The sequence below is a fragment of the Scyliorhinus canicula genome, chromosome 18 (genome assembly GCF_902713615.1).
Source record: "Scyliorhinus canicula chromosome 18, sScyCan1.1, whole genome shotgun sequence".
Taxonomy (NCBI): Eukaryota; Metazoa; Chordata; class Chondrichthyes; order Carcharhiniformes; family Scyliorhinidae; genus Scyliorhinus; species Scyliorhinus canicula.
The window spans coordinates 115,870,809-115,896,431 of NC_052163.1; the positions used below are offsets into that span (position 1 = coordinate 115,870,809).

Sequence of the window (25,623 nt, forward strand, 5' to 3'; positions counted from 1 at the left end):
GGTCCAACCATCTTCAGCTGCTTCATCGATGACCATCCTTCCATCACAAGGTCAGAGTGGGGATAACAATGTTAGGAATTGGACTATTGGGTGGCAGGTCACATTTATGCCACATGGATGCCAGGTAATAATCACCTTCAGCAAGAAAGAATCGCACGTTTCTCCTTGACATTAAATGGCCAATCTGCCATTATCAATATCCTGGGGGTTACCATGGACTAGATCAGCCATACAATGATGTGGTGGCACAGTGGTTAGCACTGCTGCCTCACAACGCCAGGGACCCGGGTTCAATCCCGGCCTTCGGTAACTATCTGTGTGGAGTTAGCACATTTTGCCCATGTCTGCGTGTGTTTCCTCCGGGTGCTCCGGTTTCCTCCTACAGTCCAAAGATGTGCGGGTTAGGTGGATTGGCCACGCTGAACTGCCCTTAGTGCGCAACGATGTGCAGCTTAGATTACGGGGTTACAGGGATAGGTCAGGGTGCGTGGGGGAGTCCTTCAGAGGGTCGATGGGCTGAATGGCCTCCTCCTGCACTGTAGGGATTCTATGCAGTTTGTAGAAGCTATTTGTATGAAAATTGGCAGCATTGATTGTAAAATGCTTTGGCGTAGTTTGGGAATAAGCGCAAGCGTATTAAAATTTATTTAATGGGGATTGAATATATTCTATTTGAAGTTGTCGGTTTTACTTTGTATAAATGTTGCACACTTAAAATGCAATAAGTGACCGGAAATGACAGGTTTAAAGTGGTGTAGGAGCTGGAGGGGAAAGTTGGTGCAAAGTTTTGCAGAGATGCAGTGATGCCGTCAGCGGACAGGAGGGTGGCCGAGGTGGCAGCTCCCAGCTCCGGGTGCCTGTCCCCGGACCGCTGCCTGGCCGCCCTGCTCTTGTTGGCAGCCCTGGCCGCCCTCATGTCCCTCCTTTCGGCCAGCCTCTTGCTGCAGCTGCGGTGCCAGCAGCCGGCCGAGAGCCTGTCGCCGGTGCCCGGGGCTCTGCCTCGCCGGCTGCTGCGCTCCGTCTCCCAGGGTCTGGCCTCTCTCTCGGTCACTCTGCACTTGTGCTGCCTGCTCCTGGCCCTGATGCAGGGCCAACTGGCCGCCGAGGTCTGCGGAGGACAACCGGACAGGTAAGAGGTGGAAGGTCCTGTTTTCTTCAATGGTCAGAGAGGTGAGGGTTAACTTTAACGAGCGTTTTTGATCAAGTTAAACTAGTTTGCATTGATGCAGCGACGGTTCTGATTGGAATGGTACAACACAGGAGGCGGCCATTCAGCCCATCAGATCCATGCTAGCTCTTCCAAAGGGCTATCCAATCAGTGCCCATCAGTTTGCATTTCTATAGCAGTTTGCATTTCTATAGGCTGCTTTCCCCTTTGAGGGGGTGAGGTGACTGGTGGTGATTTAACCCAAGAATCATCACACCTCAGGCAAGGTAGCGAGGTCGAGAAGGTGGGGTCTTCATTAATAACCTCAGCCGGTACGGGAATTGAACCCGTGCTGCTGGCCTCGCTCCGCATCACGAACCAGCTGCCCAGCCAACTGAGCTAAACCGACCCCGACAGCACTGAGACAAGTGAATGAAATGAAATGAAAATTGCTTATTGTCACAAGTAGACTTCAAGTGAAGTTGCTGTGAAAAGCCCCTAGTCGCCACATTCCGGCACCTGTTCAGGGAGGCTGGTACGGGAATTGAACCTGCGCTGCTAGCCTTGTTCTTTACAAGCCAGCTCTTTAGCCTACTGTGCTAAACCACCCCGAAAGGAGCCATCAGCGACTGGTGGCCAAAACTCGGTCAAAGTGATAGGTTTTAAGGAGCGTCCTAAAAGGAGGAGAGGCGGGGAGGCCGAGAGGTGTATGGAGGAAATTCCAAAGTTTAAAGTCTTGGCTCAGGCTCAACTCCAATGGCGGAACGATTAAAATCAGGGCCAGGGCCGAAAGAGGCCAGGTTATGAGAAGCAATGAGATTCTGGAGAAGTGAAATGCTGGAGGTTCCAGGGCTGGGGGGTGCGGGGGGGGGGGGGGGGGGGGGGGGGGGGGGAATTTGAGAGCAAGGATTTAAATTCCAAAATCAAGATGTTGTTGGACCGGGAGCCAATGTGGGTTAGCAAGCAGGTAACAGAAGCAGGGATGAGGATTTCAGCAGCCGATGAACTGAAGGAGGGGCAGAGTTGGGCGATGTGACAGAGCTAGAAATAGACGGACTTACGATAGCATGAAAGCTCATTCTAAGATCAGATATGACCAAGGTAATGATACGAGTGCAAAGTTGTCCCTACCCTGGTTATATGGCATTATGCACAGGATTACCATTGATTGGTGGTCTAGATTTATAATTGGGGCGGTGGTAAATTTAAATATCACTGTGGCAGTATGAAAGTGCAAAGCTGGACCATGAACCAGTTGCGCTGATGAACAGGTTCATTTATGACCTTCAGTGGGAAGAAATCTTAGTCTCCTTACCCAGTCGGGCGATATGACTCCTGTCCCGCACCAACTTGGGTTGACTAGAGATGATTGGTTGGCTAAAGTCTGGCCAACATGCCTACTCCCAGTGCATGGAGTTCCTGACAATAATGAAGCAAATTCCTTGAATTTGTTAAATCTGGGAATATTCCATTCAGTGACTGTGACAAATTCAGGAATCAGTAATCCTGACAGTAAACCCGATGTCAAGGCAGATTCGGGTCATAGTGTTGATGGGACACAGCTTCAATTAGGTCACCTCCTTGGGAATGACATGAGCTTAGGACTAACTGGAATCGCTGAATTGTTACAGCCCAGAAGGAGGCCATTTGGTCCATCTTAACCATGCTAACTCTTTGTAAGAGTAAATCAGCTGATCCCCCTGACCCTTTCTCTTTAGGTGTCACTAGCCTAGCCAATATTGGGATACAGAAACAAAGACGACTGAACCATCTCAGCAGGTCTGACAGCATCTGTGGAGAGAAAAGGAGCTAATGTTTCGAGTCTGGATGACTCTTTGTCAATGTTAGGATAAATGGCTCCTGGAGTGGAACTCTTGTTCAGTCCATAGCTGATTGGTGCCAATAATGTGAAGTCACCTCCAGAAGGCTGAGATAAGCTTGGCCGACTGCTGAGTGTAACTCCAGTGTGGGCCATACAACTTACGGTCAGCTCCTACCTGGGGTAACTCACAGTCCAAGTCGGAGGAGGGGGTTATTATTTTCTGGGGCAGTTTTGCAAACCTTTTTTCTGGGGACCCATTTTTACCAACCGGCCAACCTTCGGGACCCAACCCAGCCGACCTTCCCGACCCACGCCGGCTGACCTGCCCGACCCACCATTTTCCCTTACCTTGTTTGCTGCTGACAAAAATGGAGGAAATGTTTTGGGTCCCTTTGTCCCCCTGAACTTGTAAAAACAAAAGGCTGTGTCCGTAAGGAAAAAACGGGGCCGCACTGCGCATGAGTGCTCGATCATCAGTCCGCATGTGTATCGATGATCGGGCATGCGTGAGCAGTGTGCCAAATTTTTTTCATATGCTCGTGGCCATTTTGAAGGCAGCTAGCCGGCATAGTTAAAAGTTGGCTGCTGCGACTGTCGCGCGTGGATTTGCGTGATCGGGTGCGCCGCGACGGACGGCTCGGTGACTCTTCCGACACCCGCCCGCGACCCACCCGCAGGTCGCGCCCCCAGAGTTTGACAATGCCTGCTTTGGGGTACTGCACTCTGCAGCTACAGCACTGGACTGCCTGAGTAATGCAGCAAATCAGAGCAGCGAGAGCAAATCTAATTCTGAGAGACAATGGGCCGAATGTCTCAGTCTGAGTGTGCAGCTGGGATTGGGTTGCCCCTGCCCATTACACAAACTGCCCGACTTTCATCTCCATCAATTCCATCCTCAGTCCTGCCTCAAGTGATCACTTCAATATTTTTGACAGGGAATTAAGGAATAATGCTGAGAACATGGGCCCAATATGCGCACAGCAAGCTTCCATCAATATGATAATGGCCAGATAACCTTTTTGTTGAGTGAAGTTGGTTGATGGGTAAATATTCGTCAGGTCACCATGGAGAGCTCCACCACTCTTCTTCGAAATAATGACCATGGAATCTTTTGTGCCTCCTTCAAGGGCAGACAGGGCCTAGGTTTAATGTCTCATCTGATAGGTAGCACCTCTGACTATGCAGCATTGCCTCTGCTGAAGTGTTTTGCCTCAATTATCAGTTTGTTGGTGTGTCTCTTGACCACAGCGGAAGGTGCATCTATCAACTGAGCCTGCGGGGAAAGAAGTAAGCTTTTGAAGAAAGAAGTGCTTTGTGGCTTTTACTGAGACCTGATTCTATAATCAGTCACAACGTGGGAGGAAAGCATCCAATTGCATGAGCAGTGAGTTTAATGAGCCACGGTCTTTGTGTGAGCCTTCATTCAATAGAAAGCCCCCCCAGGACAGGCCCCTTTCGCTGGGAGCCAGGTTGGCCCAGAGCAGAGCGAACGTGCCACCTTAAACCTGTCCATTCTGCAGCCAGTGCTGGTTTGAACGAACTCTTCTCTTTTAAACAGATCAGTGCGTGTGAACTTGTTTCGATCCATCGCCAATCACTGCTTTCTCACAGACTTTGGTTGACAGGAATTCAATTTGAATCACAATTTACTGGGGGTTGTTTTGGTTCCAGCTTCGAAGGGACGGAAGGAGGAGAAAGAAACACAAGTTATAAAAGAGAAGGTATTCGGAGAAAGGTCTCGCCTGGTCAGTGTAAAGCCATGCTGTAAAATTCTTTATAAGTTTCTCCTCCTGGAGTATTTCCATAAACACTGTCCAGCATTGACATAGTAATATGCCCAAATGCACTTTAGACAAGTGTGATCAGACACAATTTGATAATGTTTTATTTTTTAAAATAAATTTAAAGTACCCAATTCATTTTTTCCAATTAAGGGGCAATTTAGCATGCTCAATCCACCTACCCTGCACATCTTTGGACTGTCGGAAGAAACCGGAGCACCCGGAGGAAACCCATGCAGACACGGGAAGTGCAAACTCCACACAGCCAGTCACCCAAGGCTAGAATTGAACCCAGGTCACTGGAGCTGTGAGGCAGCAGTGCTAACCACTGTGCCACCGTGCCGCTGTTCTTTGAAATATTGCAATGGGATCTTTTACATCTACTTGTCCCCCGGCAGATAGGGCATTGGTTTAAAATCACATCCGAAAGACTGCACCTCCAACTGTGCAGCACTCCCTCGGTACTGCACTGGAGTGTCAACTGTGATTTCTGTGTTCAAGCCCTAGAGAGTGGGACTCAAACCTGGAACCTTGTGATCCATTGCCAAGAGCTACCATCTGAGTCACGGTTGACACGAGCAAATATTAGGACAGGTGGACATGTCTTGGTCACAGGTAAGTTTTAAAGAATATCTTAAAGGGACCAGCAGCGTGGGTTCAATTCCCGTTCCAGCTTCCCCGAACAGGCGCCGGAATTTGGCGACTAGGGGCTTTTTACAGTAACTTCATTGAAGCCTACTTGTGACAATAAGCGATTATTATTACTATTATTAATAAAGGAGGAGGGAGAGATGAGAGGTTTGAGAAAGAATCTACATTCAAAATAGCTCCCAAACCTAAAGCTGCATTCAAGTTTCCTACTCCAGGTTTAACTTGTTCGTTGTACCCTGAAGTTTTTAACCTATAGTACCACAGTGTGCATGTTCATTGCGGGTGTTCCTCACTGTGATCCCATAATCAGGGAATTGGGTGTTCATTCCACCCGCCTGATCAGCCCTCTCAACGATGGCAGTGTGGAATTTTGCCATGGTTCAAGGCTGCTACAGAGCACATAATCTGGGCTGACGTTCCCAGTGTTGTGCTGGGGGAGTACTGCATTGTCAGAGGTGCTGTGAGACATATGTCCACTCAGGTGGATGTACAAAAATCCCATAGCACTATTCTAAAGAACAAGAGAGTTCTCCTCGATGCCCTGGTAAATATTTATCCCTCAACAAACATTGCAAAAACAGATAATTTGATCGTTATCCCATTGCATTTACAAATTGCTGTCTTGTTTCCTAATGTACAAGTGGTTACACTTCATAAAGTATTTCATTGCCTGTTAAGCATCTTGAGATTGCAAAAGGAATGGTGCCAATGCAGTGACCCTGACTCCGACAGATTCAGACTGAACTCAGCACATGTGCCTGCTTAAATTACTCCTCCCTATCTCTGTGAGCCGCTCATGTTCCGTTGTGTTTTTGCTCCCTGAAACACTGGCATTTCGAAGGGGAAGGATGAGGGTGGGCATGGAGAGGCAGGGATTAATTGGAAAAGGGCTGAAATTATTTGGATAAAATGTTCTGCCACATATTCCACCCCCATGCGAACACCCCCCCCCCCCCCCCCCCCCCCCCCCCCCCCCCCCCCCCCCCCACCCCCCTGCATTGCGGAACTGTCCTCCCATCGACCGAGATGTTTCAGATTCTACAGTAATTAATCGAGCATGGATCCCAAGTCTATCAATATTTGTCTCTCAACAATCAGTAAAACTGATTATTGGTCATTATCACATTGCTGTTTATGGGAGCTGGCTGTGCACAAATTGGATGCCACGTTTCCAACATCCCACTCTTTAAAACAATTTTTAAAATTTTTTTACAGTACCCAATTATTTTTTCAATTTAGGGCAATGTAGCATGACCAATCCACCTAGCCTGGCTGCACGTCTTTGGGTTGTGGGGGTGAGACCCATGCAAACACAGGGAGAATGTGCAAACTCCACACGGACAGTGACCCGGGGCTGGGATCAAACCCGAATCCTCAGCACCGTGAGGCAGCAGTTCTAACCATTGCACCATCGTGCCGCCCCTACATCCCACTCCTGACATTGATTTGCGGTGGCACGAGGCACAGTGGTTAGCACTGCTGCCTCACAGCGCCAGTTTGGAGTTTGCACGTTCTCCTCGTGTCTGCGTGGGTTTCCTCCCACAGTCCAAATATGTGCAGGTTAGGTGGATTGGCCATGATAAATTACCCCTTCATGTCAATAGGTTAGACGGGGCTCCGGAAATAAACAGGAGAGTGGGTCTATGTTAAGGTGCTCTTTCAGAGGGTCGGTACAGACTCAGTGGGCCAAATTACCTTTTTCTCCACTGTAGAAATTCTATGATTGCAACACTGGCTGCAGTTCTAAAGTGTTTGATTAACTGTGAAGTGATTTTGGACCTCCTGAGGTTGTGAAAGGCACTGTATAAAATGTGTCTTTCTTCACCACTTGGCCGGTCGTCTGGGCGATGTGAAGGCCACCGGCCTGGAGGGTAGAATGTGAAAGGGAGGGATGTTAAGTGACACCATCGGGGGAGGCTGTGAACTTCACTTTCCTTAGAATGCACACAGAATCACCTTGTATTTAACATAGCACGGAACTTCACAAGAAGATTGCCTGACAAATGTGGCACCAGGCCATAGAAGAAAAATGAGGACAGATAGAAATAGGCCTGAACAAGTATCTCAAAAGATGGAATAATGTCAGGAGGCAGCTAGGTTTAAGGGAGCAATTCCAGAGCTTTGGACCTCAGCAGCTAAAGACGCGGCCACCAATTTTGGAGCAATTAAAATAGTAGATGCATAAGTGGCCAGAATTGGAGCAGCGAAGATATCTCCGAGGGTTGTGAGGTTTGAGGGGCTCACAGAGATAGGGAGGAGTAAGGCCATGGAAGGATTTGAAAACAAGAATTGAAATTTTAGATAAGAGTTCAGGAACCTTGTTTGGTGGTCCACACTTTTATAACTATTACTTTTGTAAAATGGTTGCAGACAATTAATCTCAGTCAGGTCGTCAGGATTTTCAGGTTATGTTGCAATTGTATAAGGTGTTAGTGAGGCCACACCTGGAGTATTGTGTTCAGTTTTGGTCTCCTTACTTGAGAAAGAACATACTGGCACTGGAGGGTGTGCAGAGGAGATTCATTAGGTTAATCCCAGAGCTGAAGGGGTTGGATTATGAGGAGAGGTTGAGTAGACTGGGACTGTACTCGTTGGAATTTAGAAGGATATGGGGGGATCTTATAGAAACATTTAAATTATGACGGGAATAGATAGGATAGATGCGGGCAGGTTGTTTCCACTGGCGGGTGAAAGCAGAACTAGGGGACATAGCCTCAAAATAAGGGGAAGTAGATTTAGAACTGAGTTTAGGAGGAATTTCTTCACCCAAAGGGTTGTGAATCTATGGAATTCCTTGTCCAGTGAAGTAGTTGAGGCTCCTTCATTAAATGTTTTTAAGGTAAAGATAGATAGTTTTTTGAAGAAAAAAGGGATTAAGGGTTATGGTGTTCGGGCCGGAAAGTGGAGCTGAGTCCACAAAAGATCAGCCATGATCTCATTGAATGGCGGAGCAGGCTCGAGGGGCCAGATGGCCTACTCCTGCTCCTAGTTCTTATGTTCTTATGTTCACCCTGGGTCCATTTCTCCTTTCTCTCCTGTTCCAGAACTGGTTGGATTCTCCTTAATAGTCGATCTTCCCGCCATGTGGCCCTCAGCGCGTTTTGTCTGGGTGTCATCGTATATCTGGCAGGTAAGTTGTGAAACAGCAGGGACATGACCTTCCAAACCCACCTGCAGGCAACAACTTACCAGTTTGCATCTCTTTCAGATAAGACGCTTAACCAAGGCTCTCTCGGTTGGAAGCAAATGATCTCTGGGCAATATTTTGAATATGAGCAGAGTTTTTCCTGGTGTCCTGCATCAATATTTATCCCTCAATTAGCATTGCTAAAATAGATGATATGGTCATTATCCCACTGTTTGTGGGAGCCTGCAGTGCACAAATTAGCTGCTGTATTTCCTACGTGACAACAATGAAATTAAAATGAATGAATGAAAATCGCTTATTGTCACAAGTAGGCTTCAATGAAGTTACTGTGAAAAGGCCCTAGTCGCCACATTCCAGCGCCTGTTCGGGGAGGCTGGTACGGGAATTGAACCGTGCTGCTGGCCTGCCTGGGTCTGCTTTAAAAGCCAGCGATTTAGCCCAGTGTGCTAAACCAGCCCCTACTGACTATACTTCAAAAAGCCCTTCATTGTCTGTAAATGCTATGGGATGTCCTACGATCACGAAAGGCATTAATAGAAATGCAAGTATTTCTCCTCGTGTGGATAGCACATTCACTTTCAGTCCCATTCCAGAGACTTCAGGCCGACACTCCCCAGTGCAGTGCTAAGGAAGTACTGCACTATCAGAGGTACCGGTGGGACATTAAACTGATCCTCTGTCTCTCTGTGTGGGTGAACATAAAAAATCCTGTAGAAAAACAGAGTATCTTCCTGGTCCCCTGGACAATACCCATCCCTCATTTAAACAAAAAAAATCTTTATTATTGTCACAAGTAGGCTTACATTAACACTGCAATGAAGTTACAGTGTAAAGCCCCTAGTCGTCACACTCCGGCGCCTGTTTGGGTACACTGAGGGAGAGTTCAGAATGTCCAATTCACCTCACAGCACGTCTTTTGGGAGGAAACCCACGCAGGCACGGGGAGAACGTGCAGACTCCACACAGACAGTGATCAAAGCCAGGAATCAAACCCGGGTTGCTGGTGCAGTGAAGCAACAGTGCTAACCACTGTGCTGCCATGCCACCCATTGTCACCATCAGAACAATGTGTGGAGAGTTGAATAGCACAAATCGCTTTAAGGGGAAGCTGGATGATCGCATATGGGTGATGGTGGGAGAAGATTTGATTGGGTGATAAACACCAGCAGTGGCCTATCGAACTGAACCCCCCATTTCTGTAAAATCCAATCTAATTCTATGTAATTAAGTGTACTGAACTCCAAACTTGGTTTGGGGCGAGAGTGGGGTGAAGAGGCCTTATGAGAAATTCTCCAGTGTCTGGGATGGAGTCATCTGTACGACAGATAGAAAAGCATCTCATTACCAAGGCAGTTTGATATCTCCATTTATTACAGAACTCATGCACAGGGTGCAACTGGGTTAACACAAACCCATAGAAATAATGTCAAATATTCTCCCGATGTCAGTCCCTACTCTCAGCAGTCTCTGTATCCCAAGATCGGGAGAGCAGAAATTCAAGCAAAGAAACCATAAAATCTCGGACAGAAAACAGACCTATATACCGTGCCTTTCGGACATGTTGGGAAAGCTGTAGCTGGCGAGGAAGTTGAAGGAAGCTGATTTCCTTTACACATAAACTCAAACACAGAGCAGACAAATGACTTCTCCGCCGTCTTGTACGATAGTGCAAGTTTTTGGGGGATGTAGGCAGTCTGCTGGGATAAGTGCAACACATCTGCACATGCGACTTAACTGCTCTGAAATAGCTGCTTCCGTGTTGTCGTAAAGTGCTGATGGGAAGAATTCAAAGCTGTTTCCTGGTAAAAGCTGTCTTCGGCAAAGTAAAGAGGGGGTTTTTTTTATGTTTGTGAAAACACACATACAAACACACGCACGTGTAAACACACCAGTGCCGACAACTGTCCATCTCCTTCAGAACCTTATCCCGTCTGATCCCTTTTCTTCGCGTGGCCCGGAACGAGCATTGCGACCATTGTTCACTGAATACACCATCCAACACTGCGGAGAAACCAAACCATACGTCAGACCATTAGTATTAGACCCAATGGGTAAACGCCTTGCTGGGTAGATACTGACCCATAAAGACACAATGTACCTAGCTCTGATCCCAGATCTCTCCCAGTTGGAACACTACAATTAGCCTCAGGAGCCGTGTGCCGAGAGGGGGAGGTCAACTGGGCTGAGGTTCTCACTCCTACATCTATTATGAACTAGAACCCGGAAAGAGTAGCAATGATAATTTTCGACAACAAATTATAAATACTTCGACTTTGGTTTAATTTCTCAGCCGGAGGTCAGCACCTCTGACAGTGCAGCATTCCCTGGCCAGGGTGCATCAGCTTTGAACTTATGGCATGACAGAGTGCTGGAAGTGTCCGAGGGAAAGCAGCAATTCTGAAGAGCAGGTCTGAAACAAAGATCGATCTTTCCATCTCCAGACAAAGAAAAGGAAACAACTATTAAGGCCGGAAGTGATCCCTTCAACCGAGGACATCGGAAAGGAGCCACGTTTGAGATCCACAGAGGACTAAATCAGTAGCTAATATATGGGAATGTTTCTGAAACCAAAAAATATAGTTAGGCTTCCTGGAAGGGGAAGGGTCCCAGCCTCAGACCAGATCCCTTTCAGCTGGAATATAGCACATGGGAAAAGGAGGCCATTCAGCTCCTCGAACCAGTTCTGCCATTCAGTTAGCTCATGGCTGATCTGACTCTGAATTCCATCTACCCACCTTAATTCGATAATCATTAATATCCTTACCTAACAAAATGCTTTTCTCACAAACTGACGTTTTCAATTGGTTCCTGGCCTCTATGGCTTTTTGGGAGTGAGTTCCAGGTTTCTACAAGCTTTTGTATGAATTGCTTCCTGATATCACCCCTGAACAGTCTGGCTCTGATCGCAAGGAGATGCCCCCCTGGACTTTTCCCATCGGAGGAAATAGTTTCTCTCCATCGACTTTATCAAATCTTTTAATCATCATAAGCAGCTCAATCAGGTTCCCCTCATAATCTACCATACTAGAGAAAATACAAGACTAATCTGTGCAACCTACCCACATAATTTAACCATTTTCACCCCAGTTACATTCTGATGAATCTGTAGTGCAACTTGTCCGAGGCCAATACATCCATTATGCAGTTTACTGCCTAAAATTGAATGGAGCGCAAATCTGCCTCTGTCCCACTCAATGTAGAGAGTTTTACTCCTCAATGGCTGTGTGTTTGACAGGACAGTTTAGAGGGAGCTTTACCTTGTATCTAGCCCTGTGCTGTACCTGCCCTGGGGGTGTTTGATAAACAATGTAAAGGGAGCTTTACTCAAGATCTAACCCTGTGCTGTCGTTGGTCATGGTATGTCTGATGCTGCCGTTCGGTAGATACAAAAAAAATGAATTGAAAGGAGCAGCTTCTGGCATTTTCCCCATGACAGTACTGATGCTTGGAAATTTTAATCATGCATTTTTCTCAACTCCTTTTACATACTGTACTTTTCTTTCAGCTCTCTCCATTTACGTGCTGTTGGAGTTCGAAAATGAGAGCGCAATGGCAAGTGCCAGTGTCCTCGCTGCTGGGGTACTGTTGCTCTTCATCATCATCATCCAAGCCCTGGTGAAGGCTTGGTGGGCAGGCAGGGCCAGACTCCCGGAGCATGGCACCACCTTGTTTGAGAACAATCGCACCCCAAGAGGTGGGTGGCCAGAACCAGAGCATTCGGATCACAGGGAGGAAGAGGAGGAGGAAGAGTCGCACTTGCCCGCCTTCCGTAGAGAGACCGCCTATGAGCGCTACCGGGAACAGAAGGCCTTTTACGTGGCCACTTCGGCGAGCCGTGCTGGCCCTGCATCAGGAGGAAGGAATGGATACGGGCGCTCGCAGGCGCTGTCGGCGGGGCGTAGCATGCCATGTGCCGGACCCTGGGATGGGGTGACGCATGAAATGAGACGGGTACTGGCACGCAAGGGAACCGTCTGCAGGAAGGACTCGACCCTGGTCTGAGCTCGGTGTCACCAGCAGAGACCAGAGTGTGGCAGTTGGCAATATTGGCACAGATTCCACAGCCGCATTTGTGACCCAGTTAGTGAAGACTTTTTGCAACCACCCCCTTTTTCCCTCCATCCCCACTTCTGCTCAGAAATAGATTTTGGTCTGAGAGTTTCAGGATGTGCACAGCATAGACAATAGGGCATCTGGTAACTGGGTGAGTGACAGGACCAAGCATCGAGAAAGGAAACAGGGAGCGATGGAGAAGTAAATTGGTAGAGTTGACGGCAAAATCAGGTCGAAAAAGAGAAACACAGAGAGGAGAAGGAAGACTGGATTGAGAAAAAGATTGAAAAAATATAGACAAGTTTAAAAAAAAATCAATTTTTAAAAATCTCTAACAACTTACTACCTACAGGAATGGGACTCCACAGTTTCAATGGTTGAAGGAGTTGAGCAGGAATGTAAATTTCCTCATTAAAAGTTACTTACGCTGTTACGTTGCAGTCCTAACTTTCTGCAGTGATTTTAATTAATTCATGAAATGCAGCAATTTCACAAAACTCATGGGGAAATTCAAGGTGAGCTGCTGTTTACATGTGGCTAAAGGCAGAGCAGTGAAACCGCCCAGCAATTCGTGGTCATGACCAATTCACTAGGTACCTCTTCCTTGCCACAAGTTGCTGGGTCAGTTTCCACTTTGATAAATGTGAGCCCGTGAAACACACCATTGTTTTGGCAGCAACGTCTGGACTCCTTTCTTCTGAGGCAGGAATCCCACCTTTATCAGGAGTGAAAACGGGGCAGAACCACCACAAAACACAAGGAAGAAATTTACCAGATTTGATTACTGGCCGGGGCAATTTTTTTTTTTTTATAACTTAAAACCAGGGCAGGTAGAATTAACCGAATGAGGATACGCATGTCTAAGTGCCGCTACATTTTAACCTCAGAAAACTGACTCCTTTTGCAGATATATAAATATATTTTTGACTATTCCCTTTGCCGTGTTGCAAGGTCATTACTGTAAAGGTGTCAGCTGTCCTCCATAACTCTCTATGTTCAAATCCTGCCAGATGTCAACAGGCAGCTTGGCTTTGGAGGGCGTCACACCAGAACCAGAGCCCTTTTCCAGCCACTTGTGGGAACCTTTGGCAGATTTTCCATCTTCACCCACCATCTCACAATCCAGGGGAACCGAGGCCGATCCCGTGGGAGCATCCCCGTAACTTCCCCTGGGTGGGATGAACTAATTCAGTACAAACTGGTTTTGAAACTTGGGATGTCTCTGTGCCTGCTGTCCTAACCTCAGTTAGCAATCCACCGTAGTACACTTTTTACACACCCAACACTGCTTTGTTAAGTCAAGTGACGTATTGTAATATGTTTGGGATTATTTCAAGTTGGATTTGGTTGGATTTCCAATTCCCTCTGCCCAGGGCTCGGACCTGATCTGCTGGGGAGCATAAGCATTTAACAGCAGCTATCTGACCTCCTGGGAAGGCATCACATCCAAGCACCAGGCTTTTCCTCCAGTTTCTACACATACACAGAGAGACACACATTTTCCAACAGCAATGAATATTGATTAATGGCCGAATCCCTCGCTGATGCCCCCCACCCTCAACACACAAACATCTTCCTAACCCCCTGGGATGCTGAGGCCAATTGTATGTTGGGAAGGGGGCTACGCTTTTGTCCTTGGTTTCAGAAGGACAAATTCCTCGCCCCCTCACAGATTGTTGCAGTGAACAACTCTCGGATTTTGTTATCAGGAGGCAGATTGGTACGATGATGGGTTTCACCTGCCACGGAAAGAATAATAATCCCAATAGACTGAAGCATAAAATGCACTTAATGTCAACATACAGAAATATTCCCGGTTCCTAGAGTGCCACCAACTGACACATGAGGCACATCTTTGGGAACTATTCCTCAACTTATCATCCAGAATGTCAGAATTGTGGAATCGTGCTGCGTTAACTATGCTGGGTCAGGGTGGTGAGCTGGATGTTACAGAAGCCCTTGACACTCCAGAACAACAGGAAGGATTAGGCTTGGCTGCGATGCCCTCTATAGTCAAATAACCCACCAACATTCTCTGTCCAAGCTGAAAGCAGAAGCATAATCATTTAGGTGGGCTACTGTACATCGTGGGGCATCAGAAACCTGCGGAATCCCCTCCTTCCTCTAACAATAGATATGTTCACCATCCAGTAAGGGGTGGGGATGCAGGTCATGCCAACAGCAATTGGCAGAAGCCGCAAGTCCATATTTTCTGATCTGATTGATACCCTCTGCTGTGAATCCAAAGGAAGGGTGTAAGTCCCAAATCGACACACAGGAAGGCACTTGAATCAATGAACTGCAACCTTGCTCATCCGGTCAAGTGGAAATTAGGTGTTTTGGGGAAGGATTGATGACTAAATAGTCGCCTGTAGCTCACCTGGCTTTTTGAAGATGAGAATGATGCTCACACGACTCATTCTCTTCAACCCAAGCTCAGGACATTCTTTACATCACTTCCTGCGATGAATAAAAGAAAATGGCTTGGTAACTGTTGTCCAATCAGAAAACACCATGCATGCGCATAGGTTAAATTTCTTCCCCGTTGAATTGATGTTTTCCCAATATGAAAAAGACAAAAAGGATGCTGTTAGCTACAGACGTCAAAAAGGAAGCGAGATTGACCACTTGACCAGTCAGCGAGTCTTGGACAGTGAGAGGTTAGATCTGTTGGACACCGATCAAGTTAACCAGGGAACCTTCAACGTATCACAACTGTAACTGAGTTATTCTTCTGACAGCGGTTCAGTGCTCGAATCACCAAACTGAAGCCATTCTCCATTACAGCATAGAAGGAGGCCATTCAGCCCATCGGGTCCAAGCCCGTTCCCTGCAGAGCAATCCAGTCAGTCCTACCCCCTGTTAATAATAATAATCTTTATTATTGTCACAAGTAGGCTTACATTAACAGCGTAATGAAGTTACTCTGAAAAGCCCCTAATCGCCACACTTCCTCTTCCAAGATCCAAATTGCTGCATCCCTTATAGCACCCACAGTGGTTGCCAACCTTCCAGGATTGCCTGAGTCTCCAGGAATTAACAAATTAATCTCCAGGACTCTGCTGTGAGTTACTCCAGAATAATCACCGGGCATTAAAAAATTGTCAACCCCCCCCCCCCCCCCCCCCCACCCATCATAAAAATTGTCAGAAGACAGGTTAAAAAGGACTTCCAATTGTGGTAATTCAAAACAAATTGCTTTTTTGTTGCCCGTGGAAAGGCAAGGACCATAAGGTTGGATATGTTGAATGGTGGGAGGTGGGAGAAGGCAGGTCATAACGTGTAAACCTCTAGGAACAGTAGCATGGTGGTTATTCCTGGACAAGTAACCCAGAGGCCTGAACTGATGACCAGAGACATGAATCCCACCACAGCAACTGAGAAATTTATATTTAGTTAATTCAGTAAATCTGCAATAAAAAGCTAGTCTCAGTAATGGTAACCATGAAACTGTCAAGATGTTGCATTAAAAAAAAGCATCTGGTTCATAAATTTTCCTTCAGGGAAGGAAATCTGTCATCCCCACCCGGCCTGGTGTAGAAGTGACTCCAGAACCTCAGCAATGTGGCTCAGTAAATGCTCACTGAAATTGGGGAGTAAGCCACTTAGTTGTCAGGAAATGACTCAACACAACCTGATGAAGGATATTTAAGGATGGGCAATAACATTCACATCTCGTGAATGAATAAAACAACTACATTTCAGAGTTGGTAACCCTAAGCTCACCTTGAATTCCAATGCTCTTCTCACAACCTCTCTCAGGACCTCCAAACTCAGCACTTTTCACCTTCCTCAGTCTTCCATTTTGATGAAGAAAAGATTGAGGAGATTGGGCCTATTCCCATTGGAGTTCAGAAGAATGAGAAGTGGCCTTATTGAAGCATATAAAGGGTTGACAGGGTAGATGCTGAGAGGATATTCCCCTCGTGGGGGAATCTGGAACTTTCAAAATGGGATGGGGGGGGGGGGGGGGGGGGGTCTGCCATTAAAGACGGAGAGAGGGAGAAATTTCTTCTCTCAGAGGGTCATGGGTCTTTAGAATGATCTTCCCCAGCAATCAGTGAGTCAATTGAAGCTAATTTGGACAGATTTTTGTTGACAAGGGAGTCAAAGGTTCTGCCGGGGGAGGGAGCAGGAGTAGAGTTTACGCCACAAACAGATCATCCAGGATCTTAATGCACAGGGTAGCAGGCAGAAGGGGACGAATGGCCTATACCTGCCTCTGATGAACTAACGTTAATCTACCTATCTGTGGCCTTTTGGAACCTAAACGTTGTCTCACTACTTCTCAACGTGCCCCATCTTGTCGACTCTTTTCGATCTTCCCTGCACTGCTTTGCAATTTAACACAATGCACTGGGGCTGGCCTCTCTTGCTCAAGGTGTCTATAATACCTCGACAGTCATGCAAGGTTGTCAGCAGGGCTGGGCTTTCTTGCTCCTGCACGCACACATTGATCAGAGGAGAGCACGGGGGTGATTAACAGCCTGTAGGGGGAGGAAAATAGGACAGAAAAATATAACTCTTGGCACTTCAGCAGACCTTCCAACCTGGAAGTAAATTTCATTCGAGGGTAATGGAGCAAAATGCCAAGGGTTGAGGTGTAATCAAATTGACCACGGTTTCAAACATTGCACTAGGCCCACAGAAGCTTCGGACTGCCACTAATCATTCATTTAACTGGATCTGAAACAAAATATAAGCAAAGCAAAAACCAAACATATAATGATTAAAACATTGTAGGAGATTGCTCAAACAAAAGGTGGCAAGTTGGAAGGTCTGCATTGGTCAAGTATTCAAGATTCAACTGTACTTGAGGCTGAGTAGGCCCCAAGCCTGGCATTAGATTTTGGTTTGCCTCCCGATTTCAGCAATACTAACCTGGAAAGGGAGGGGTGCACGCTTGGCTCTGCACTCAGGAAGAAGAGAAGGAGGGAGGTTCAGGAACTGCCTGTATAACAATGGAACTGTAACAGACACTCACATCACTAAAGCTACATGCAACGATGGGTAAAAAGAAAAGAAAACGCAAATGCAACATAAATACTGGAGTACTGAGGGTGCATTTTAACACCGTGCAATTTAAATCAAGTTACAAGCAGGGCACAAACTTGACCCTGCCGCACATCACAATCTAGTCAGCCTTTCCAGATCCTGGCAATCTATCATCTCACAAATGCAAAGGGTTGGGATAGATTCAGAAAATAACATTTTGTGACACGGTGGAATAATTTGAGACATGAGGTGTGATGAGTGCAGCATGCTTGGGAAGTAAAAGCTGATTGCAACGATGGTTTTCTGAGCTCTCCGCCAGAGGGTTTTCCCTGCCTCATGTCATAACAGACATGTAAATAGAAGCAGGAAGAGGTCATCCCCCCCCCCCCCACCCCCCCCCCCCCACCACAAGCCAGTCAACAAAATCATGAGCTCCATGTTTCTGCTCTATCCCTTGATTCTCTTAAATATCCAAAAACCTATGTATCGATTCCAGTATTGAATGATACTCAATGGCTGAGGATCCACAGCTCTTTGGGGTAGAAAATTCCAAGATTCACAACGCTCTGTGAAGAAATGTCTCCTTATCTCAGGCCGATTCCTTGTCTGGAGACCTGGACTCTCGTGCCAGAAGGAAAACAGCCTCTCAGCATTTGCCCTGTTAGGCCCTCTAATAACTTTATGCGTTTCACTAAAAATCATCTCTTATTCTTTGAAACTTCAGAAAAAATATGCCCATTCTACTCAATCTTTGCCTGTTTCCCCGTGCATTAAGATCCTGGCTGATCTGATTGTGGCCTAAACTCTACTTCCCTGCCAAACCCCAGCCCCCACCCCCCGACCCCAAACCTTAACTCCCTTGTCATCAGAAATCTGTCTATTGTAGGTTTGAATTGACTCGATGCTTTCTGGGGAGGATAATAAGAGAGTGATCTCTGAGAATGACGCCCATTATCATCAGCCAGAATTTCTGCACCATTGCCACTCAGTGACCCTCTGTTGTAAAGTTTAGGTGGACATAGAGGGAGGACAGGATGGCACAATGCCTCCCTCAGTCAAGTAACTTACTGAAACACTCTAGAGGTTCACTTATGAAGAAAGGCCACTGGTAGTGAGGTATAAGTGAACAGGGGCAGCTTTCATGCAATAGGACCTCAGCAAAATGGGGCTCGTGCAGACTTTAGGGTGATGCTCTTGGGGTGGGGCAGGGTAAAGCCTTCATTTCTTCAAAGCTTGAATTCAAGAACTTCTGGGACCTCCCGGGTAGGCACACCATTACACTGACTGCAGACAGCAGTTCCATAGTCTTCCATCACTGAAGAAAGTCTTTCACTGAGCAACGGTTTGCCTGGCATGGAGAGTGTGGAAGTGCAGATGGTTTGACACAATCGAACAGTCTCTATGTAGAGAAAAGCTCCCACCCACACCCTCTGTCCAAAATATCTCATTGGAAGCAGGGCTGCATTGTGAGGCTGATGGAAGCACAGGACTTGGTAAAAGGCGTCACCTGATGTTATAATAGTCACTCAGTACTCACAGAACTTAAAACAGCTATAAATTAAAATACTTCAAATCAGACATCGAACTATATAATCCCCCAAGAGGTTTCAGTAAATCAGCACTTCATCACCATCATTTTTGTTGTCTATTTCTCGCTGTTGGTGTCACACTTCCCGTCAAGAACTCATGTTCAATTGTTGAAAGTTATGTCCAAAAATGACATGTACCATTGTCAACATTTCCCATTCAATTTTCCTGTCACACTATACGCTCCGGCCATTTAAGTGGTACAGTGAAGTAATTCCAACCCCAAAAAAAAATGTTGTCAGGTCATTTTAGTTACGTCAGCCAATTTTGGCTAATGCAAATTCTAACTTCATCGCTACACAGAAGCTCCACGACTATCCAGGCCTGAGGTGCTGCTTTCAATGATTCCCCCTGACACACACCCAAGCTGACAGCCGAATGATTAAAATTAAATGAGGGAGGCTAGAAACAATGGGCGCACCCAGCAGAACCCATGACCCTCACAGTACCTGCGGCTCTGCAGAGAGCTCATCTGGTCCTTGATGCTGATGGCTCGTCGGAGCAGCCCCTCGATGTTCTTGAAATATGCCCCACTGTTGGACATGCTTTTAACAGCACTACACAGGGAGTGCAGGAGGAAAGAAAAGAGCAGAATAAATCCATTCAGGATAGATGCCAGCAGTGGTTTAGTCAGTAGCACCTTGTTTGAAATAAAAGGGTTCAAGACCCCACTCTAAAGAGAATGCATAATCCAGACTAACGTACTCCACACAGTACTGAGGGAGCGCCATACTCCTGCATGTCTCTTAGATGTGACATGAAACCAAAGTTCCATCTGCCTTTCTCAGGAGGTTAGAGATCCCACACTTTGAAGAGCAGAGAATTTATCTCTGGTCTTTTGCACAATAATTATCCAACGGGTGTAAAAGGTGCACATTACTGTTCAGAGTAAAGGTCATCTTGCCAAGTGCAAATTGGCTGCTACATGTCAACAGTGACAACACTTCAGAAAAGTATTTCATTGGTTATAAAATGCTGCAAAAACGTGCAGAGGTAGTGATAGGAATTTACTTTGATTTTTTTTTTTGGTTGTATTTCTCCAGCTGAAGAAATTTCACTTCTGACTTTTCACCTCTGATACTGGAGTCAATGCCAGGGCCGACTCCTGGGAGGAAAATCGTTTGTTGGCCACAAGGATGTTGCAACGTTAAATAAGTTTGGTTTTCAATGGAGATCCTTGTGGACATGGACACCCAGCATAAAACTGGCACCAAGTTCAAAAAACGGGGGCCATAGATTGGCAGAAGTGGCAGAAGGATTAATGGGGACATGAGGAAAAACCTCATGGTGGTGGGTGTCTGGAATTTGCTGTCTGAGCTGGTGGTGGAGATAGAGACCCTAAACTCTTAAAATCCAACCTGGATCTATACCTTAGATGCTATAAGCTGCAGGGCTATGGGCCATGTGCAGGAAGGCGAGATTAGAAAGGGCACCTTGCTGTCTTTGGGTCAGCATGGACAAGATGGGCCAAATGGCCCCCTACTGTGCGGTATCATTTCTATGGTTCTCACTCTCAAAGTGTCCACTCAGAGGGAGACCATGGGCCAGGAGCGCTGGTGTGGCATAGCCAGCCCTAGGGAGTATTTTATGGGACAGTTCAGGGGAGCTTTAGCCTGTATCTGACCCTGTCTGTAATTAACACGAGAGTGCTGCCATTGTGTGCCCAAAGTGGGCAAATGTTCCATCCCCAGCACTGACAACCCTCACCTACATCCGTTCACAGTATGGTCTCTGTATGTGATTTGATTAGAAGGTGCTAAAGATATTTATCTCCTCCTTCTTTGAAGGTGGCCGCTGCTGGAGTAAATGATCTACCATTCTGGCAGCACATCAATATCCCACCTAGACATCCAAGTCACATCCAGTCAGTGAAAGCCAGCTGGCTGTCCAACAATGGGAGCTTCACAGGCCAGCAGTTGCCTTGGTCTACTGGCTGTATATACAAGGGTTCTCCAGTCATGATCACGACACAGTAATCCATAGGGGGAATCCACCTATTGAGGAGCCCAGTGTCATTACAGCATCTCCATGTGTCAACACTTGCTTCAATTATCTCACATAACACAGACCAGGGCCGACACTGACACCTTGCACTCATTTAAAACATTCCCTTCAGCTGTACGAGGAGTCTCACCTGCAGGCATATTCAACAGTATATATCGCCCCTTGGCACTGCTCCTCCACTCCTTGCATGTCTGTCTGTGGGGGAAACAAAGGAGGAAAATCTGATGGACCAACACTGCTGATTAAACACAGCATTTTATTTTCAGGATGAGGGAATTCTTCCTTTCATAAAGCTAGGCTGATCAAAACCACACCTGCAATACAATTGTGGCTCCCTGCGCCAGCGACAGTCCTACCTTTGAGGTAGGAAAACTGGAGGGGGGGGGGGGGGGGGGGGGGAAAGAGTGGAGGAAAATAAAAAACAGACACAACCCTTCTTGTGGATACTACTCAGGAAGTCCAGCTGTATAACTCACAATTGTGTAGAGGAAGATTAGCCACAACGGCTCCTGCAGTGAAATCACTTTTGTTGACAGCAAATATCTAATATTGCTGATGAGGAGGAAGTGGAGTTTGTGTGGGGCATGGGCGGAAAGAGGGGGAGATCTGCCTGATTATTCTCTGTCGGTAATGGACAATGAGAATGACACAGAGCAGAGATAATTCAATTGCAATCCAACAATTCCAGGTAACTCACTCGCCTTCCCCTCACCTTGTGCTGCACCAGCTCTGGGAGAGATCGACGTACGTGCTCCTGCAGTCGGTACAGAGCCAGCGATGGCTCATTGGCCAAGAAGTACATACTTTCCGTGAATTTCTCTGTAACTGGATGAGAGCCAGGAGTTAGACCATATGTGACTTATGGGGCTGCCCTTCACTCAGGCAGAGCTATGTTGCATGGTTTATCTGACACAGGTTAATCAAGATAACGTGTATTTAGATAGCGCCGTTCCAGTAGCAAAAAGATCCTGAGGTGCTTCTATTAAGCAATTCTTCGATTTTAAAATTGTCGTCCTTGTTTTCAAATTCTTCCATGATCACATTCCTCTATCTCTGTAATGTCCTCTGGGCCTACAATCCTGCATGATATTTGCACTTCTCCAATTCTGGTCTCCTAACCACCCTCCATTTCCATCATTCGAAAATTGGCAGCCGTGCCTTCAGCTGCCTGGGCCCTGCGCTCTAGAATTCCCTCCCTCAGCCTCTCTTTCCACCTAAAGACACTGCTGAAAACCCATTTCTTTATCCAAGCTTTTGGTCACCTTCCTAACACGATCCCATGTGGCCCGGTGTCAAATTACGTACAAATGTACAAACTAGGGCCATTCAGCCCCTCATTATTTAATAAGATCATGGCTGATCTAATAGTAACCTCAAACCTGCATCCCGCCTATCATAGAATCACAGAATTGCTACAGTACAGAAGGATTCAGCCCATCGAGTCTGCACCAACCCTTCGAACAAGCGCTCGGCCCATATCCACTCACCAAACCACCCCTCCCAACCCCTATAACCTAACCTGCACATTCCTGGACACGAAGGGCCAATTTAGCGTGGCCAATCCACCTACCCGTACATCTTTGGACTGCGGGAGGAAACCGGAGCACCCGGAGGAAACCCACGCAGACACGGGGAGAATGTATAAACTCCACACAGACAGTGACACAAAGCTGGAATTGAAACCGGGTCCCTTGTGCTGTGAGGCAGCAGTGCTAACCACTGTACCAACCCGATAACCTTTCTTCCTCTGGCTTACCAAGAATATATCTAGCTCTGCTGGAAAATACTCGGAGACTCTGTTTCCACCACCTTTTCGTGAAGAATGTTCCAAAACCTCACATCGCTCAGAGAACATTTTTTGCATCATCTCCGTGGTCCCTTATTTTTAAACAGTGACCACCCGCCCAGTTGGAGATTCTCCCACAAGCAGAAACATCCTCTCCATATCCACCCTGTCATAACCCCTTTTGCAAACCCTCCTGTGAATCACTTTGGCACATTTTTTGATATTAAAGATGCTTTATAAATACAAGCAGTGGCTGCGAAGCTGTTTGGCACCCACTAAGGCAATTGTATTTCTTTAACTTCAATTTCAAACTGCCTATAATCACTTTTAGGCAATCCTACTGATATTGTTTAAAATGATACAAAATATTAAAATCCACAGAGCAGAATTCTTCATGTATATCTTTGTTCAAAAGACCTTTTTAATTTCACCAACCCTCCCTCCGAGAACTAATGTATTTAACAGTTTAACGCCTCGTGTTCATTCAAATTTATTTTCCTGGTAGGAAATTATTGAGGAATGGGAATGCAAAAACATAAATAAAGTGGTAACTGTGGTGTTGGGGAATAAATAAATACGCAACTTCACAGGTTAGGTGAACTAAGCAACTTCGAATCCAGAGTGGACTGCATCAGGAACAATTTTATGCAAGAGCTCAGACCTTCTGTTTTGTTGACTCCCTTCTGTCCTCACTCCCTGGCCACTGACACTGAACCCTCTCTCCCTGGGGATTGCCAGTTTTTGCTGGACACATTACTGAAGGTTGTATCATTTGACCTCATACTGTACCACACAAACCCGTCGAACAGCATTTTGTTTTCTTTTCCCCCCATCACAAATAAACACTTTAGTTTACATAGCACCTTTCATGATCTGAGGGCACCTCGCCACGCCTTACAGCCGATTAAATACTTTTAAAGTGCGGTGGCAGTGAAGGAAACCATGGATGCCAGTTTTGGCACAGCAAGATCTCACAAACAGCACCACATTGATGACATTCCCAGTGCTGCACTGTCACGAGGTTGCCAACCAAAATCCTGCCAACCACTGTCCTGGACAGATGTGTAAAGTACACCCTCCCCCCAACCAACCCATAGCACTATTTTGAAGGGGGGGGGGGGGGGGGGGGTTCCCTGGTGGTTTCGCCAACGTTTATCCCTCAATTTGGGGCAGCACGGTAGCATTGTGGGTAGCACAATCGCTTCACAGCTCCAGGGTCTCAGGTTCGATTCCGGCTTGGGTCACTCTCTGTGCGGAGTCTGCACATCCTCCCCGTGTGTGTGTGGGTTTCCTCCGGGTGCTCCGGTTTCCTCCCACAGTCCAAAGGTGTGCAGGTTAGGTGGATTAGCCATGATAAATTGCCCTTAGTGTCCAAAATTGCCCTTAGTGTTGGGTGGGGTTACTGGGTTATGGGGATAGGGTGGAGTTGTTGACCTTGGGTAGGGTGCTCTTTCCAAGAGCCGGTGCAGACTCGATGGGCTGAATGGCCTCCTTCTGCACTGTAAATTCTATGAATCCACATCACACAGAAAAACATGTTTTTATCCGACGAGGTCACATCAGTGTTTCTGGGATCTTGCTGTGCGTGAACTGGCGGCCGGGTTTCCTACTTTTACAAGAGTCTCCACTTCATTGGCTGCAGTAACATTGGGGGGGGGGGGGGGGGGCGTGAAAGGCGCTATGTAAAAGCAGGCTCTTCTCTTCCTGCTCTTTTCGGTTTACCGCCCATTCTCATTTCCGGCCTCTTTAATTCAGCCCCTTCCTGAGTCTGTACATACACGCACGGGGGACGCCCTCACCCTTCTTAACTTTCAGGTGCATCTCCTGATCCTCCATCTTCCATCCGCCTCCACTTCCTGTCCCGTCCGCAGGAAGTGTTCACCCGCCCCACCTTCCCCCCTCCTCCTCTGGAAAAACAACACTATCAACAACGGTTCCGCCCTCCCCCTTCACACTGCAAGAGGTTCTCTTTGACCATCTTTCATTTATTTGGTTTAACCCAGTTCATGCTAAAATAAAATTTGGGCGGGGGGAGGATTTTCCTTTAGTAACCCCCCCCCCCCCTCCTTTGTGCTGCAAAAGTCAAAATTCATCCCATTCCCATTGTGTCCCACGGACTCTCCAGGAATTGAAGATTCATCTCCACAACACACCTGAGACACACACAAAAAAACCGATAGGAGCATTGAAAATAAAATGTAGAGTTTTGAACGCCCTCGTTCATTATTTTTTTAAAAATTGGAGTGGCAAAAAAAAATAGACGGTTACACAGACTGTCAAGCATCATCTAATCCTGTAATGGGAAGCGTGTTCGGTTTACAATGGGGGGGGGGGGGGGGGAAGCAGGGCACTGCCAGGGCAATCGATGATGGGAGGGTTGCAGGGTGGGGTGGGGTGGGGGCAAGTGGTTGGCCATGGAAAGCCATGAGATTACAGTTCCAAGAATACAACCAACCAGCGCGGGCAAAAACCTGCCATTGTATCCCTTTCCACGTGAGAGTCAGTACATTGAGTGTCGGTCGGCTATTTGACCACGGGGAGCATCACATCCAAGCACGATCTGGTTCCCACTTGATGTCCATATGGAGGCCGCTAGGCTGTTTCAAGTTAAAGTTACAACATCAATTTGCAATTCATGTGGCACCTGTA

At 46.8% G+C, this 25,623-nt stretch overlaps 2 protein-coding genes across 9 annotated transcripts; one reads left to right on the forward strand and one right to left on the reverse strand.

The window, feature by feature from the left end:
• The first annotated feature begins 756 nt into the window (after positions 1-756).
• Positions 757-13,035, forward strand: tmem221 (transmembrane protein 221). The gene is made up of 3 exons (XM_038776746.1): positions 757-1,129; positions 8,446-8,531; positions 12,055-13,035. Exons 1-3 carry the CDS (start codon positions 804-806, stop codon positions 12,549-12,551), a joined length of 909 nt encoding a protein of 302 aa, XP_038632674.1. The 5' UTR covers positions 757-803; the 3' UTR covers positions 12,552-13,035.
• Positions 9,900-24,866, reverse strand: borcs8 (BLOC-1 related complex subunit 8). 8 transcript variants are annotated; one of them, XR_005457932.1, is made up of 7 exons: positions 24,774-24,866; positions 21,901-22,013; positions 21,319-21,383; positions 19,634-19,741; positions 17,484-17,511; positions 14,983-15,062; positions 9,900-10,550 (listed from the first exon to the last, which is right to left on the reverse strand). XR_005457932.1 is itself a non-coding variant. In XM_038776748.1 (6 exons), the coding sequence occupies exons 1-6, from the start codon at positions 24,808-24,810 to the stop codon at positions 10,464-10,466; spliced, it is 438 nt and encodes a 145-aa protein (XP_038632676.1). In that variant the 5' UTR covers positions 24,811-24,866; the 3' UTR covers positions 9,900-10,463. The 8 variants fall into 8 exon arrangements, 4 of the variants coding, with proteins under 4 accessions (XP_038632676.1, XP_038632675.1, XP_038632677.1 ...); XR_005457930.1 differs by having other exon boundaries at positions 17,484-17,553; XR_005457931.1 differs by having other exon boundaries at positions 17,484-17,569.
• Positions 24,867-25,623: the final 757 nt, after the last annotated feature.

Excerpts from the sequence above, each read along its gene's own strand:
- tmem221 (XM_038776746.1), top strand. The coding sequence starts at position 804 with ATGCCGTCAGCGGACAGGAGGGTGGCCGAGGTGGCAGCTCCCAGCTCC. Across the intron at positions 1,130-8,445 it reads TGCGGAGGACAACCGGACAG|AACTGGTTGGATTCTCCTTA; the intron begins GTAAGAGGTGGA and ends CTCCTGTTCCAG. Across the intron at positions 8,532-12,054 it reads TGTCATCGTATATCTGGCAG|CTCTCTCCATTTACGTGCTG; the intron begins GTAAGTTGTGAA and ends CTTTTCTTTCAG.
- borcs8 (XM_038776747.1), bottom strand. The coding sequence starts at position 24,810 with ATGGAGGATCAGGAGATGCACCTGAAAGTTAAGAAGG. Across the intron at positions 21,384-21,900 it reads CAGAGCTGGTGCAGCACAAG|ACAGACATGCAAGGAGTGGA; the intron begins GTGAGGGGAAGG and ends TTTCCCCCACAG. Across the intron at positions 10,551-17,483 it reads GTGCACCCCTCCCTTTCCAG|TGTTGGATGGTGTATTCAGT; the intron begins GTTAGTATTGCT and ends GTTTCTCCGCAG.